The 14,665-nt window shown below is 32.5% G+C and overlaps 1 protein-coding gene across 1 annotated transcript; it reads left to right on the top strand.

Annotated features, from left to right (window-relative positions):
* The first annotated feature begins 478 nt into the window (after positions 1-478).
* LOC143076324 (heat shock 70 kDa protein 12B-like) lies at positions 479-10,948 on the top strand. The gene is made up of 5 exons (XM_076252044.1): positions 479-551; positions 2,075-3,026; positions 4,419-4,643; positions 6,555-6,708; positions 9,687-10,948. Exons 2-5 carry the CDS (start codon positions 2,190-2,192, stop codon positions 10,136-10,138), a joined length of 1,668 nt encoding a protein of 555 aa, XP_076108159.1. The 5' UTR covers positions 479-551; positions 2,075-2,189; the 3' UTR covers positions 10,139-10,948.
* Positions 10,949-14,665: the final 3,717 nt, after the last annotated feature.

Here is a 14,665-nt window from a genome sequence, read left to right as displayed (position 1 = left end):
AGACGAAACGCGCGTCTGGCGTATAAAATTTATAATCCTGGTACTTTTGATAACTATTGTCGTATACACATAAGTCCTGTTATAACCCCACATTAACAAAAAAAATATATATCATCTTAAATTTGATAATTTGTCGTATACACAGGACTAATACAACACACGACATATACATTGTCTGAAAGATAAACTTCCAGCGATGCTAGATCTCCACGTTTTTAATATGAAATGTTTTTCCTTCCCTCAGCGGGGAATGTGAAGTCCAGTTATTTCATACATATCTCTTTAACGTATTCCCGAGAGTTTGAGCGTCGTCGATTTTTCCGACGTCAACTATATTTGTTGATGTCCTCAAATACTGTTTTAAAATTATCATGTAAGGAGATTAAAGTTGACCTTATTAAAAATTAGAAGTAGTTTACATATATTATAAGAGTCTGAACAGATAATATAATATTATGTCACACTGTTATCTGTAAATTCGATATAACAAATGTATGGTATTTTGTACTTAGTATGTATTATACGCCTCTGAATATTATAAATGCATAAAGGTAAGTGCCGATTTTATCTACATGTTGTATTTTAATCCTAATTTTCGCGGAAGTATTCTTAGAAGACATAAAAGAGAGAACAAGGATTATCAAAAATTTTGACAATACGTAAAACTATATCAAAATCAACAAATGACTTCTCAATAAAATAATAAACGTGCAAATAAAGACAAACATCAAAACGGAACACACGGACAAGATATATTGACCATGTTGACTTACATTGTACATCAACAAAATCTTTAGCTTACATCTGTTTTATGTGTACGAACAGAATCTTCCATAATTAAACACATCTGAAACTAAAAGTTAACTACATGATTAACACGATAAATATCATTGAATTTGTCTATCACTTCACGAGAATTTGATTATAACTGGTATTCGAAAATTAATTAACCCTGCATGCGTTTTGATATATTATATTGCTTCATTAGATAATACAGTTTGAAATGGTAGTTATTGCATAAGTAAAAGAAACTAGTTTTGCTTGAAGCTTATTCGTGTCATTTACTTGACTAATTCCTTTTTGTCATTGTCAGAACATTTGGTAACTACTACCTCTTCATGCTTATACATTTTGCATGATCTATCTTTCTGTCGATATAATAAAAAAAAACCAATGAGATGTTATATCTTAAACAAAATCGTATGCCACATGTTCGTACACCTGTCTCAAACGGAGAAAGCTGAATTGAAAAGACCCTGTAATAGATCCTTTTGATGAACAATAGATAATTGTCACGAGGTCTTTAGAACTCGATAGACTCTGTAGATATGATTAATATGATTAAAGGTCGTATGTTGAACTCTTCGTGTCAGTTTGTGTTATCTTATCGGGTTGGTGTATCATTGACATAGGACCTCGGTAGCTCAGTAGTCTATATATTGTGAAAGAAGATCCAAACTGTCCATACTGATGTTGTGAGTTCGAATCCCGAACGTAGCAGATGTGCTCGACTCCAATCTTAATTTATTAGGGTTGTCAGTTGACATACCTAATATCGATGGTTCCGTCCTGCCATACAAATACCACGAAAAAACACAATAGTTCTGAAAATGGTTTTAAACACAAACAATCAATCTGGTTGATGTTTACGCCGCATTTATTATAATTTGAATAAGTTGTAACCGGTTACACATTGCAAATGCAATAAGGTGGCCATGTTTGTTGTTTCCCATTATCTGTTTAAATCAGTCTGAATATATATGTTCCAATACTCTGTCTGTTGAAATACCAGACATAGAATAAGTGGACAATTGAATGTATCAATCAGTTCAACGCCAGTCAAAAACAGACAAACTTATTACAAAGTCTTGCATTTTTAGGATAGTTGTTGTATGAATCAAGTTATACGCCAAACTTGCTACTTTATGTTAATCATTTTAATTCCAAGTAATAATTCTAAAATCACTGCCTCCAAGAGCATATATCTGTTTATTTTCAAAGTCACACTGACGGTCATCTAGCACCCTTCCCATCAATGTTATGAGATTATCACTGTTAAAATTTTTTTTTTCAGAAATTAAAACGAAAAAGACGTTATATAGGCACCACAAAGACATACTATTTGAATCGTGAAAATATAACATCACAAACCTGACTTTATTCCAAATAACAGAAATCCGGGGCCGGACATGTCAACCGGAACCAATAGTTTTATCGAATACAACACTGTATCGATAGAAAATTCAAATGCCGACGATATAATAAGTCTGGACGAGTCTGAAGATGTTGTTGAGTACATGTATGGTGCATATTCAATAAAGACTTTGATTACAGAACAAAGCACCGAAGTCAACAGCACAACTCACCAACACCATACAGACAGACTATCAAGTTCAGAAGATTTAGAAAAGTTAGACGAAATTGGTCAGAATACGAATACTATTTCTGGTACATCATTGGCGACAAAAGCAAATGGAACATCTAATAATTTCCAAGAAGTCTATACATCAATGACAACAAAAGAAAACATAATATCAAATAGTTTACCAAGTGAAGGTATTAAGGCCGACAAAGAAGTTGAAGTTAGTGATGATACGAATACAATTGCTGAAACATCAATTACAACAAAAGGAAATAGAATATCAAATAATTCTCAAGTTGACGATATTGATGTGTCATCGAGTATAGATATTACCAACGAGCCAACTTGCACAGCGGATAGCAATGTTATAGTTGTGGCAATTGATTTTGGAACAACATATTCGGGATGGGCATTCTCTTTCCGAAAAAAATTCCAAGACAATAAACTTGATATTGAAGCAAACAATGGATGGAAATCCGGCGATGGGTTGATTACTCCTAAAGTGCCTACTTGTATCCTGTTTGACAAAAATGAAAAGTTTCATAGTTTTGGGTACGAAGCTGAAAGTACTTACGCAGAATTGTTGGAATACGCGGAAGATAATAAAGCCGATGATTGGAAGTATTTCAGTAAATTCAAAATGAGTTTGTTTTGTGATGACCACGTATGTATTTTGCTAAGTATAGATCTCTCAAAACTGCAATAAAGAATCAATGATTAAAACCAAGTGTTACGGATAAGCAACGTAGTAGGAAGGAACGTACGCAAGCGTCATTTGTAAGGATTTCAACTCGATGAAGATTTACTAATCCAGTACTCGTTTGATTTACCGAGCGATACTCGAGTATACGTACTCGTTCAGTTATCATTTACAAAATGGAAACACAAAATTATACCCATTTAATCTATGGTGGGTCGTTGTCTTAAGAACGCAAAACCGTAAAAAATATTACCTAGGATAACAGTTCACATTTTTTTATACCATACTTAATGGCTCATTATAGTAATTATGGAAACGGGCAATAATTATATCATATAATAAATTGGTATCTATAGAAAAAACAACAGTATTTGGGACCGTAAAAAACATTTTAATGATCAAGAAAGGGGCGATGATTAGAACTTACTGATGGCATTGCTAGTAATTAAAAATGTCATATAACAATATGATCTTGTAAAATTTTTCTTGGATCATGCGATTTCTCAACTTTGTTACGAAGATGTAGCTAACAGTCCTGCTGATAAAAATATAGTAGAATCAGAGATTGGAGAATGATTAAGATCAACTTATAAAGTGTAAGCTTTGAAAAATTGATCTTTTTCATATATCCTACCTTTTGTTTTGGGGTCTTTTAAATGACGGGTTTAAACACAAACTTTCGAATCGTTTTATAATTTTTATTAATTTTGATCAATATTTCATTTCATGGAAGGCGCTCTAAATAAAAATATTCATTTTTAAGTTTGAGAAAGCAACAGTATTCTAACAGAAAACTGATCAGTTGAGTATTATTTTGGTAATCGATAATTGGTATCATCGAGCAATTAGCGTGTACTCGAGTACTCGTTGACATCCCAAGTTATATGTATATCTCAGGTTAATAGGTATTCGATTGAATTAGTAATAGTCATTGCGTTGATATCGGATGTGTTTGGCTGTAAGTCCCGAGAGACCATGCACGTAACAGTGTGGATTTTGTATGTTTAAAATGTACATTCGTTTTGAAAGGCATAGAAAAACGGTTTATCTATTCACTCATGTCTATCAGAAAACATGTTATTGGTACTATATGTATGTTACACACAAACATCACCTTTGTTCTCTTAAATTTTCTGGAAATGATTAGCTGGACCCTTCCATGTAACATAACTATACGAACAAATATGTCAATCATCATCACAAGCAAACTTCATTTAATAGGAACTGTTTTATAAATTGTGCGATATCAACCAAATTCAAATTTTGTCCAACCCAAAATGTTCTACAAAACAACTATCCTACATATAGCTTTCTTGCATTAAAATTAGTGTTAAAACACAACTGTTTCTTTTGCAGTCAACCCGAATTTCAAGACGATTTGAGATCAAAGATGTGAAAGGATTTCAAATGTCAGCAATGAAAGTGTTTGCAGAGTCCATTAGGTTTTTGAAGAACAATTTCCTTGAGACCCTGGAGCTGAGAATACCGTCAATACCTTCACACTATATATCATGGGTATTAACAGTGCCGGCTATATGGACGGATAAAGCAAAACAGTTTATGAGATTGGCAGCCGTAGAGGTAGTACCATTTGTCAAGTCAAATATTTTTTACACGGAACGTATTTGAGGAGCAGTTAAATGATGATACTGAGTAGTAATTTTTAAACAGTTATAAGTTTGATTACATAATAATTTACGATTACCAATCCCGTAAATGATATGTCTGTTCAATAACATCTATAACATGTATATAATAGAAACAAAATGTTAGGTAAACTATAAATGTAATTATCCTTTAACTTTCAAAACGTTAATGACGAACAGTCGCTTTTTATTAAGTCTGCATGTTTTGATGACGAGTTTCGAAAAGAATCATAACCCCCTTGTCTCTTATATCTTGAGTATATAACCAGGAGGGTTAGTTAACAAAAGTTCATCAGCTACAAGTGAAAAAAACATTATAGAAAAACTTAAAAGTCAATCGAAATGTCGGATAGGGGAATTTTTAAGTTATATCAAAGGATTTTAGTGCCAGTCAAGCACAAACAAAATGTTTCCTTCACAGCTTTAACCATTTATGGTATCAGAACTGATTCTAATGAAACATGTGAAATTAGAGACAGGATGCCTTCAGAAAAATCTAAAAAATGTCCGCTATGTTCATGTTGGGTGGCAACATATTTAAAAAATAACTATTTTTATAGCGTAAATATCAAGAAAGTAGTTACATATGCATATACACATTTTAATAAACCACATCTTATATAGTTCATTCCGGCGGATCTGATACTATTGGCAAATTTTAAAGTGGCTTTTGCATTTCAATGCATACCGTCATACAATATTAAGGATTCAGAATCCGACCACAGGCCTCTATGATGCGAACAAAAGAAGTGGGCCTATATTCTAGATGTGCATTGACTTCAATAACAAGTTCATTGTAATCATTTGGCCTATTTGCTGCAAAAAAAGTACAAGAAATTGACCGATAATAATATGTTTTACATTATAACAATCAATAATGAACTCAGCAAATGAAGTGATATATCGTGCTAACTGCGTCCAGTCAACACTGTCATGCTTAGTATCATTACCCATAACTTGTATAAATACAACATCGGTTTTCATATCATTATAGCTAAAATGTATATGTATGGTTGATGCATACATATTAGACCATGACGTACAGTGCCGCCACCAAAACCAAAAAGTTTTGCTATAATACCTCTTTCATGAATGGACACATTTGACAAAAAAATATGATCTACGAATGAAAGAATGGCCAAATGCAACTGAACGTTTGTCCCTAAATAACCATAAAAGTCAATATAATTATTAAAATACACAAAAATATGGTTCGCCTTTACTTCTAATTTCTGAAAGAAATCACTCCCGAAAACTTGAATTTCACACAGATACATTTAAGTTTCACATAAATTGATTTAAATTTCACGCAATATACAAGAATGACAAGTTATCAAGACGGTAGCTAATGATAAAATGAAGGGCAAAAAATGGCACATAACTCGCGCTGACCCCGCAAGATCATTGACCAGTTAGTCGGATGGAATTCACTCATGTGGTTCTTCACACGTGAACAAGTGTTAGATAATTAATAAGTTAATTATTAAGACAAATCTGACCCAATGGCCATCACAGAGAAATCGTTAAAATGCACAGTATAGATTTCTTACTCTTAAAAAATCAGTCTAAGCTATAATATATTTTTATATACATAATTTATTTTCCCTGCTGCCTTCAATTAGTTTATTTTGATTTTCAATGTGCAAATATATTGCAAATGTACAGAAGTATGTTAATGGTGTAAATAGTTTACAGTAACCTTATTTATAATAATGAAATGTAGGTTAGTCTTTTCTTAATACTAGTATTTTAATCGAACTTTCTTCGAATTTTATCGTTCATACATAATAGTTTGATTATCTATTGATGAAACACTAAATTGAAAAGTAATAATATTTTAATGAAGGCAGGAATTCCTGTCAAACAGCTAACGTTGGCGTATGAACCGGAAGCAGCAGCACTATATTGCCGAGAATCAACATATCAAAGAAAACAACAGCTCATTGGTCCAATAGCTGCATTTGGTACAGGAGAGTCCCTGCTGATTTTGGATTGCGGAGGTAAGTATTTTAAAACAGGTCAACACAAGTAAAACCTTCAAATATTTTTCTCTATTTTATTATTTAAATAAGTAGATATCTTTACATTTAATGAAGATAAATATTCATGAATGCGCTATTCCTTTAGTCAAATAAAATTTTAAACCGGGTATGAGGCACATACTGATCTTGAATGGGCTATGTAAAGAATACATTCTTATGTTCAAGAAATCACAATTAATCAAAGTCAAGTCCTTTATTTCTAGTAAAACAATCCGCACAAATAGTAAAGATTTGGTTGCACACATGTTGATGATAGAATAATGCAAATTTAATTTTATTAACTGTCAAATATATGATGTTTTACGGTTTTGGAAATTTGCTTTCTCCGCATCATAAGAAAAAATTTCCAACAAATGGTTTAAGCTCAATTTCACTTTTGATCATTTTTTATCCCAGTGCATGCAAGGATGGTTTAAGTATATTATATTTTTTTATCGTTTAAATTGTTATTCATTTGTGATGTCGTGGCCATTTATATCTTGTTGTGCGTTGTGACCTATAACTCATAACGCTTACTTTTTTATATTCGTTTGATTTCTGGTGGAAATTTGTCTCATTGTCAGCCATACCACAACTTCGTATTTGAATACGGCCTTTATCAGATTTGGCAATGTTTTAAGGCCTTTAAACAGTTTAAATTTCAGCGACACAAATGAGATTTTGTTTGTACTATGCATGGAACTGTTGAGTCCTTTTTAACTGGCATTTTTTTTATTGTTTGTTCATATTCTATGCTGTTTCACTACTGTTCCCATGCCAGGGAAAGGTTTGGCGACCATACACCTTTTTTTGGAACATAAGTAAGACCGTGGAATTTCTTGTTTGCATTGTTTACATTTTGTAATGTAAGGTCCTTAAATGGCATGTTATGCGGTTTGGGTTTTTGCTCATTGTTGAAGTCCATGCAGTCATATTCAGAAATCTGTCGTTAACATCATTTGGTCACTGGTGGATATTTGTCTCATTGACAATCATAACACATTAATTTTATTCTAATATATATAGGGCAAACATAATCTATTACATTCTATCTCAGATAACCATGCACATTTTAAACTATTGATATTCATATGCATCCCTCTCTTCCTCAGTTCATCTTAAAATGGTTGAAGATGGAAAAATAATATAGTATTTCAGAGTGAAAAGTAAAATCACAAAAATACTGAACTGCGATGAAAATTCAAAATTGAAAGTCACTAATTAAATGGTAAATTCAAAAGTGATTTTAGTGTTGTGATAACATTACCGATCCCAAGTTTACTGACAACTCAAACATCTGCAGTGATGCACGAGTCCAAAATATTTGCAAATGTAAAGCCTAATAAAACAATGTAGTCTTCAAGAGCTGAATAAACCAAAAAAAATACATTAAGTATAGCCAAATCTTGACAAAGAATTAGAGCTTTACATGAGGGAGATATATGTTTTAATTCAAAATTATTAATCTAACACTATCCGTATATTCATGTCATAACCAAAGAACTAGGTATATATGTATATCGGTCTGGTACTTTATGTAAATGTGTGGTCTAACAGTCCACTAGCAGAGATATCCGTTCAATCACATTAACGATTGCAATTCTAACAGATATATTAATATATATTTTCAAAAAGAATCCAAAATCATTGCAATAACTAAGTTCAATTTGTTAGCCGGCATGATGTTTAATAGTTATCAAAGGTACCAGGATTATAATTTAGTACGCCAGACGCGCGTTTCGTCTACATAAGACTCAACAGTGACGCTCATATCAAAATATGTATAGCGTACAAAGTACAAAGTTGAAGAGCATTGAGGAACAAAAATTCCAAAAAGTTGTGCCAAATACGGCTAAGGTTATCTATGCCTTGGATAAGAAAATCCACGACTAGGTGAAGAATTTAATTTGATATACAACGTAGAACAATGGTGTTGTTTAATTAACAATTAAACCACTCACAGCCCTTTTTTCAACGCATTCAATATTACCAATAATTAGCAAGTTCCGGGTCGAATCCCATACCGATACCAATACCAATAGTATATGACACGTGTAGTTTCCGGTAATGTCCTGTTGCCTTTTGCATGTAAATCCTTCCTCTATCAGGAAAACCTTGACTTTTTCCAGTAGTTGTTTTAAAGGTTCACTAGCTGTCCAATTCATGATCATCGATTTGACTCAAATATTCCGATGGTCATATAATTTTAGATATAACTGGCTGCTAAGGGCGAATTATTTTTCACTATTTCACTTTCATTAATTATTGAACCAAACAAAACCAATATATTTTAGATTTTTTATATATCTTGTAGCTAGTACCCTTTTAATATCTGTGTTCTACTATAGTAAACAATAAAAAAAGTCAGTTTGATTCCACCTTAGTACCACTATTTATTTTGAGAGATAAGTTCAAAAATTGAGTTTAGTTTTTAGTAAGTTTAATGGATGTTAAAAAAATAAAAAACAATACTTGAATCAAGCTGGGCTAAAACTAAGGTACCTTTATTCATTCACGGACTCGTGCTGTCGCGGATGTGTTCTGGTTATGGTTAAGATAATAAACGTATTAAAAAACTTAGATTTTTTTTATATGTTCGATACTAGAACATTTGGAAATCAGTATCTTTTTTATGATTTAAGGATTATGCACTTTTTACAAGTATCAGAACGAAGCAGCAATAGTACTTTCATAACTGTATATAAATTCGTATTTAGTACGTACTGTCATAACTGTATATCAATACTTATTTAATACTATAAAGCTTTATTCGAAAAGAAGCAGGAATAGTACTTCCATAGCTGTATATCAATACTTATTTAGTACTATAAAGCTTTGTTCTTGTGTCATTTTATAGAGTAGCTGCCTTGCATTTGTATTTTTTTTAATTTTCAAAGACTTGATTATTACACTTTTTAACTGATTTTATGATTTGTCTCAGTTGTCTTATGTTATAGGTGGTACAGTAGATGTAACAGCTTACGAGATAATGCAGAATGGCAGACTGAAAGAGCTCCATGCACCTACTGGTGGACCATGGGGAGGAACAATTGTAGACCAGGCTTTTATGAAGTTCATTAAGGACATGTTTGGAACAAATGTCTGGAAAACATTCGAACACGAATACGGAAGTGAAATTCTTGATATACAAAGACACTTTGAACAGAAGAAAAGAACAATAGGTGAAAGGAGTGAACGTAGTGAAACATTCTTTATGATTCCACGTAGTTTATTTGAAACATATGAAATGGTCCTATCTAAAACCTTTACAACTGAGAATAGGGTTTCGAGACATAGAGATAAGTTGAGAATTCCTAAAGAAATCTTAATATCATTCTTTGATGAATCGACGAATGCTATTATAAATCATGTTCATGAACTACTACAGAAACCATGTTTAGTAAAATGAAAACGATTTTGATGATAGGAGGATACTCTGATTCTGCAATTCTTCGTAATAAAGTTAAAAAAGAGTTTTCCGAAATGACCGTAATATGCCCTGACGAGGCTGTTTTGTCAGTTGTTAAGGGAGCAGTTATTTTTGGAAATACACCCGGATTGATTCAAGAACGTGTATCTCCTCTGACATATGGTATATCATGCCACGTACCATTTGATTTTGATAAACACACCAAAGCACTTTTAGAGTTTAATGATAATCGTGCCATGTGCCGCAATATTTTCACAGTTCTGGTGCGCAAAGGTGACACTGTGACTATTGGAAAAAATGATTTTGAAACTACATTTTATCCTACAAGAGCACATGACAGAAAAGCTACTGTTGCTATTTATACTTCAACAGAAAATGATCCAGTCTATACCTTCGGACCATTCGTGCAAGAGCTTGGGACTCTTAAACTAGACATACCAGACATACGTTTAGGAAACCTCCCAGAAATTAAAGTTTGCCTCATTTTTCAGTCTACGGAACTAACTGTCATTGCAAAGGAAGGAGACAACTTAGTAAGTGGTAAATTCAATTGCCTTGTGTAAAATTTATGTTTTCTCAAAACTGAATATAAGATACCTACAAAACATATGTTACTTATCCTGCAACAAAATCTGTTTCCTGAAATTGAATTTATCGAGAATGTACAAGTTCAAAATTCGAATCTCCAGCTTAAAATAACGAGTATATATTTTATAGTTTTTATCCTTGTGCCTTTCGAACTATAGATGCCTACAGACATTTTTCAAATAAAGTAATCAGATGTATAAATATTCGTAGATCTATTGTATCATTCTAAAAAGTTACGCTTAAACTTTTTCCATACGATGCAACTTTCTGATAAATATAAAACAAATACCCTATTTGTCTTTGAGACGAAAAAGAGGCTGTTGAATAAAATTGTAAGCCTGCTAGCTATGATGATAAAAAAACCCCACCGTTTTCTAATATATTTAATAAAAAAAATAAACTTGTCCTATGAGAATTTTCAGGTTATTTAGGTAAGTTTTACTCATATGTATAAGTTTTGTTTATCGTCAGCTAAACAATTTCTCTCTACCCAAAAATCATCATTGAATCGCATTTATTCCGATGAAAACAACACTGACGATTTTGTTTCAGTTGCATTTTGTTCCTTTGTTTTCACCTTATTATATAGTTGATGTGTTTCTCTTGGTTTTTAATGGTTGTAACCCGGATTTGTTTTCTCACAATATATTTATGACGTTTGAACAACTGTATACTACTGTTGTCAGTATTTATCCATAGACAAAATGTGTAGACCATGCATTGTCGATTAATATTTCTCTTCGTGTATCTTTCATGCTTAACTTATAGTTTTCAGGATAACAACAAACAAAAAACAGGTAAAAAGATGTATACAAATTTCATAAAGAGAGCTTCAAAATACTAGCCGAATCTATCTAAACTAGAGGCTCTTAAGAGCCTGTGTCGCTCACCTTGGTCTATGTGCATATTAAAATAAGGACACAGATGGATTCATGACAAAATTGTGTTTTAGTGATGGTGATGTGTTTGTAGATCTTACTTTTCTGAAAATTCTTGCTTCTTACAATTATCTCAATTTATAATGAACTTGGCCCATTAGCTACAGAGGAAAATATTATGTGAAAATTTACAAAAATTTATAAATTTACAAAATTATTTGAAATTGACTATAAAGGGCAATAACTCCTTAAGGGATCAATTGACCTTTTTGAACATGTTGACTTATTTGTGGATCTTACTTTGCTGAACATTATTGCTGTTTACAGTTTATCTCTATCTATAATAATATTCAAGATAATAGCAAAAAAACGGTATAATTTCCTTAAAATTGCCAATTCAGGGGCAGCAACCCAACAACCGGTTGTCCAATTTGTCTGAAAATTTTAGGGCAGATAGACCTTGACCTGATAATTTTTTTTACCATGTCAGATTTGCTCTAAATGCTTTGGTTTCAGAGCTATAAGCAAAAATCTAAATTTTACCTCTATGTTCTATTTTTAGCCATGGCGGCCATCTTGGTTGGTTTGCCGGGTCACGCCACACATTTTTTAAACTAGATACCCCAATGATGATTGTGGCCAAGTTTGGTTTAATTTAGCCCAGTAGTTTTAGAGGAGAAGATTTTTGTAAAAGTTAACGACACCGGACGACGCCGAACGCCGGACGCAAAGTGAAAAGAAAAGCTCACTTGGCCCTTCGGACCAGGTGAGCTAAAAAAAGAGGAAAAATTTTGATTCAAGGGCATTACCGTCTGCAAGAGGTATGTCATTTGAATATAATAATAATCTCATCTCGCAGTTTAAAGACAAATATGTTTAAAAGGAGTCAATTGATGATTTTGGCCATTTGACTTATTTGAGATCATGTTGCTAATTTTTTATGTTGTTTCAAGTTTCTTTCTTTCAATCATACAACAGTCTGCAAACACTACACACTAGTAAAAATAAGACTGAGCAACGATAACCCCACCAAAAAACAGGAAAAGTTGAACATGTGACATCCTTCGTTTCAACCTAAATGTCTAATCCGTATATCGTAAACTCAACCAAAAAATGTGAGTTGAAATGACTATGAATTGGAATTTTGTTTTCGAATCAGTGTATATTGTTTTTTGAAGTACGATTTGTCCTCCATTCCTTTCCTATCTACGTTGTGTGTCAAATATAAAGGCAAAATATCAAATTTGAATACAAATTGGCATTTTAAAGCATAAATTTTATCAGGAAGACATCTGACCATTTTTAAAATCTTGACCGATTTTGTAGTTTTGATTTACCAATTATTTGTGCAATTTAAAATTTCTCTCAATGTCACCAATTACACTGCAAAAAGATAAATTTATAATTCATTAGCCTGGTACCTTTAATAATTATTAAAAGAACTGTAATATCTGCGAGTTTATCGTTTATGAAATGTATATTTTGTTTTTTTGACAATGAAGAAAAAAAAATTGAAGAGTCGAATGATACAAAAAGGCCATACAAACTCAAACGTCAAAATGAACTGACAATGCCATGGCAAAACAAAATGTTCAAAAGATAAATAAAAAAACTGTACACGAATAACAACATCGAAAACTAAATACCGAGCAGCACAAACCCAACCAGAAACCTGAGGTGATCTTAAGAGATCTAATCGGGTGATCAGATCCTGCTCCAAATGTGTCACCCGTCGTGTTGCTCAACTTAATACAAACAAGGTGGTAAGTCTTATTTGTTAGGTCACATCCGTGGAAAAGAAGAACGATATTGTAGTTGAGACGATTGGAACATATCCATAGTCAGATGTTTAACTTAATGTTTGAGATGGCTTTCCGAATCTTTCATTATAGTAAATATTAAGTGTAAAGACGAGACGCAAGTTTTGCTTACTAAAATATAAGTATGGTATCTTTAAAGGGGGCAATAACTCATGAAATAATTATATTAAAATTGTACCTGAAAAAAGATACGTTTACATTACGAACATTTCTATATCTTCAGATACTAGATAGTTAACAGTCAATCTATGTTTCGTCATTGTGTCCCTTTTTTAAATAGAAGTGTTTATGTATAATATATGTATAATAGACACATTTATTCTAAAACTAGTTGTTGGCATGATACGGGTTATGTTCCTGACATATATTTTTATGTCGGTATGATAATAAGCCACTTACGGGCGGGATTATGCTTCATTGTCTTAGGATCAAAACATAATCTTTATATCAGTTTAATTGAGGTCTGGAGATAGCATGTCAGTAGTCTTTGGTCAATTGATGTATCGTTGTCATTTTGCTTAGTTTTGTTCTGTTACCCATTCTTTCATCGGACTCGGATTCTTTTTTGACTGAGTTATTATACTGTGCGTATTGCTGTGTTTTGTCTTTTCTAAATTGACAACATGTATAGGGGAGACCATAGATCGCACAATACATGTTTGGGACGGATATTAATTCATCTATATGTGTCCGAGTTCATTTTCAAACAACTAGTACACTATTATTTTAAAGATAAAGATGCAGTATTCCTTGGGGTGTGGAATTTTCTCGCTGTTTTGAAGACCCGTTGGTGACGGGCTTTCTGCTCTTTGATTTGTTGACTCTTTGACACAATCTCCATTTCTATTATCAATTTGTTGAAACTTAAAGTGAACGTTGTACTTTATTTTTAAAAATCTATTGAACCCTATACTTATTACTTTACATTTTGTTCGCTATTTATGTACTTATATTAACATTTCCAATGTATACCTGTATTCACATTAAAGAGGAAATCGGCAGTTGGACAGGGACAACCGACACAATAAATGTATAAGTAACCCCTTATTTAGTGTATCTTATTTATAGCAATTTTGATCTGCGCGTCATTGATGAGTCTTATGTAGACGAAACACGAGTGTGGCGTACTAAATTCTAATTCAAGTACCTTTGATAACTATTTACACCACTGGGTTGATGCCACTGCTGGTGGACGGACGAAACAGCCCAGTAGTCAGCAC

The sequence above is a fragment of the Mytilus galloprovincialis genome, chromosome 5 (genome assembly GCF_965363235.1).
Source record: "Mytilus galloprovincialis chromosome 5, xbMytGall1.hap1.1, whole genome shotgun sequence".
Lineage (NCBI taxonomy): Eukaryota > Metazoa > Mollusca > Bivalvia > Mytilida > Mytilidae > Mytilus > Mytilus galloprovincialis.
The sequence above is the reverse complement of the archived record's forward strand: the minus strand, read 5'-3'. Positions and strand labels throughout refer to the sequence as shown.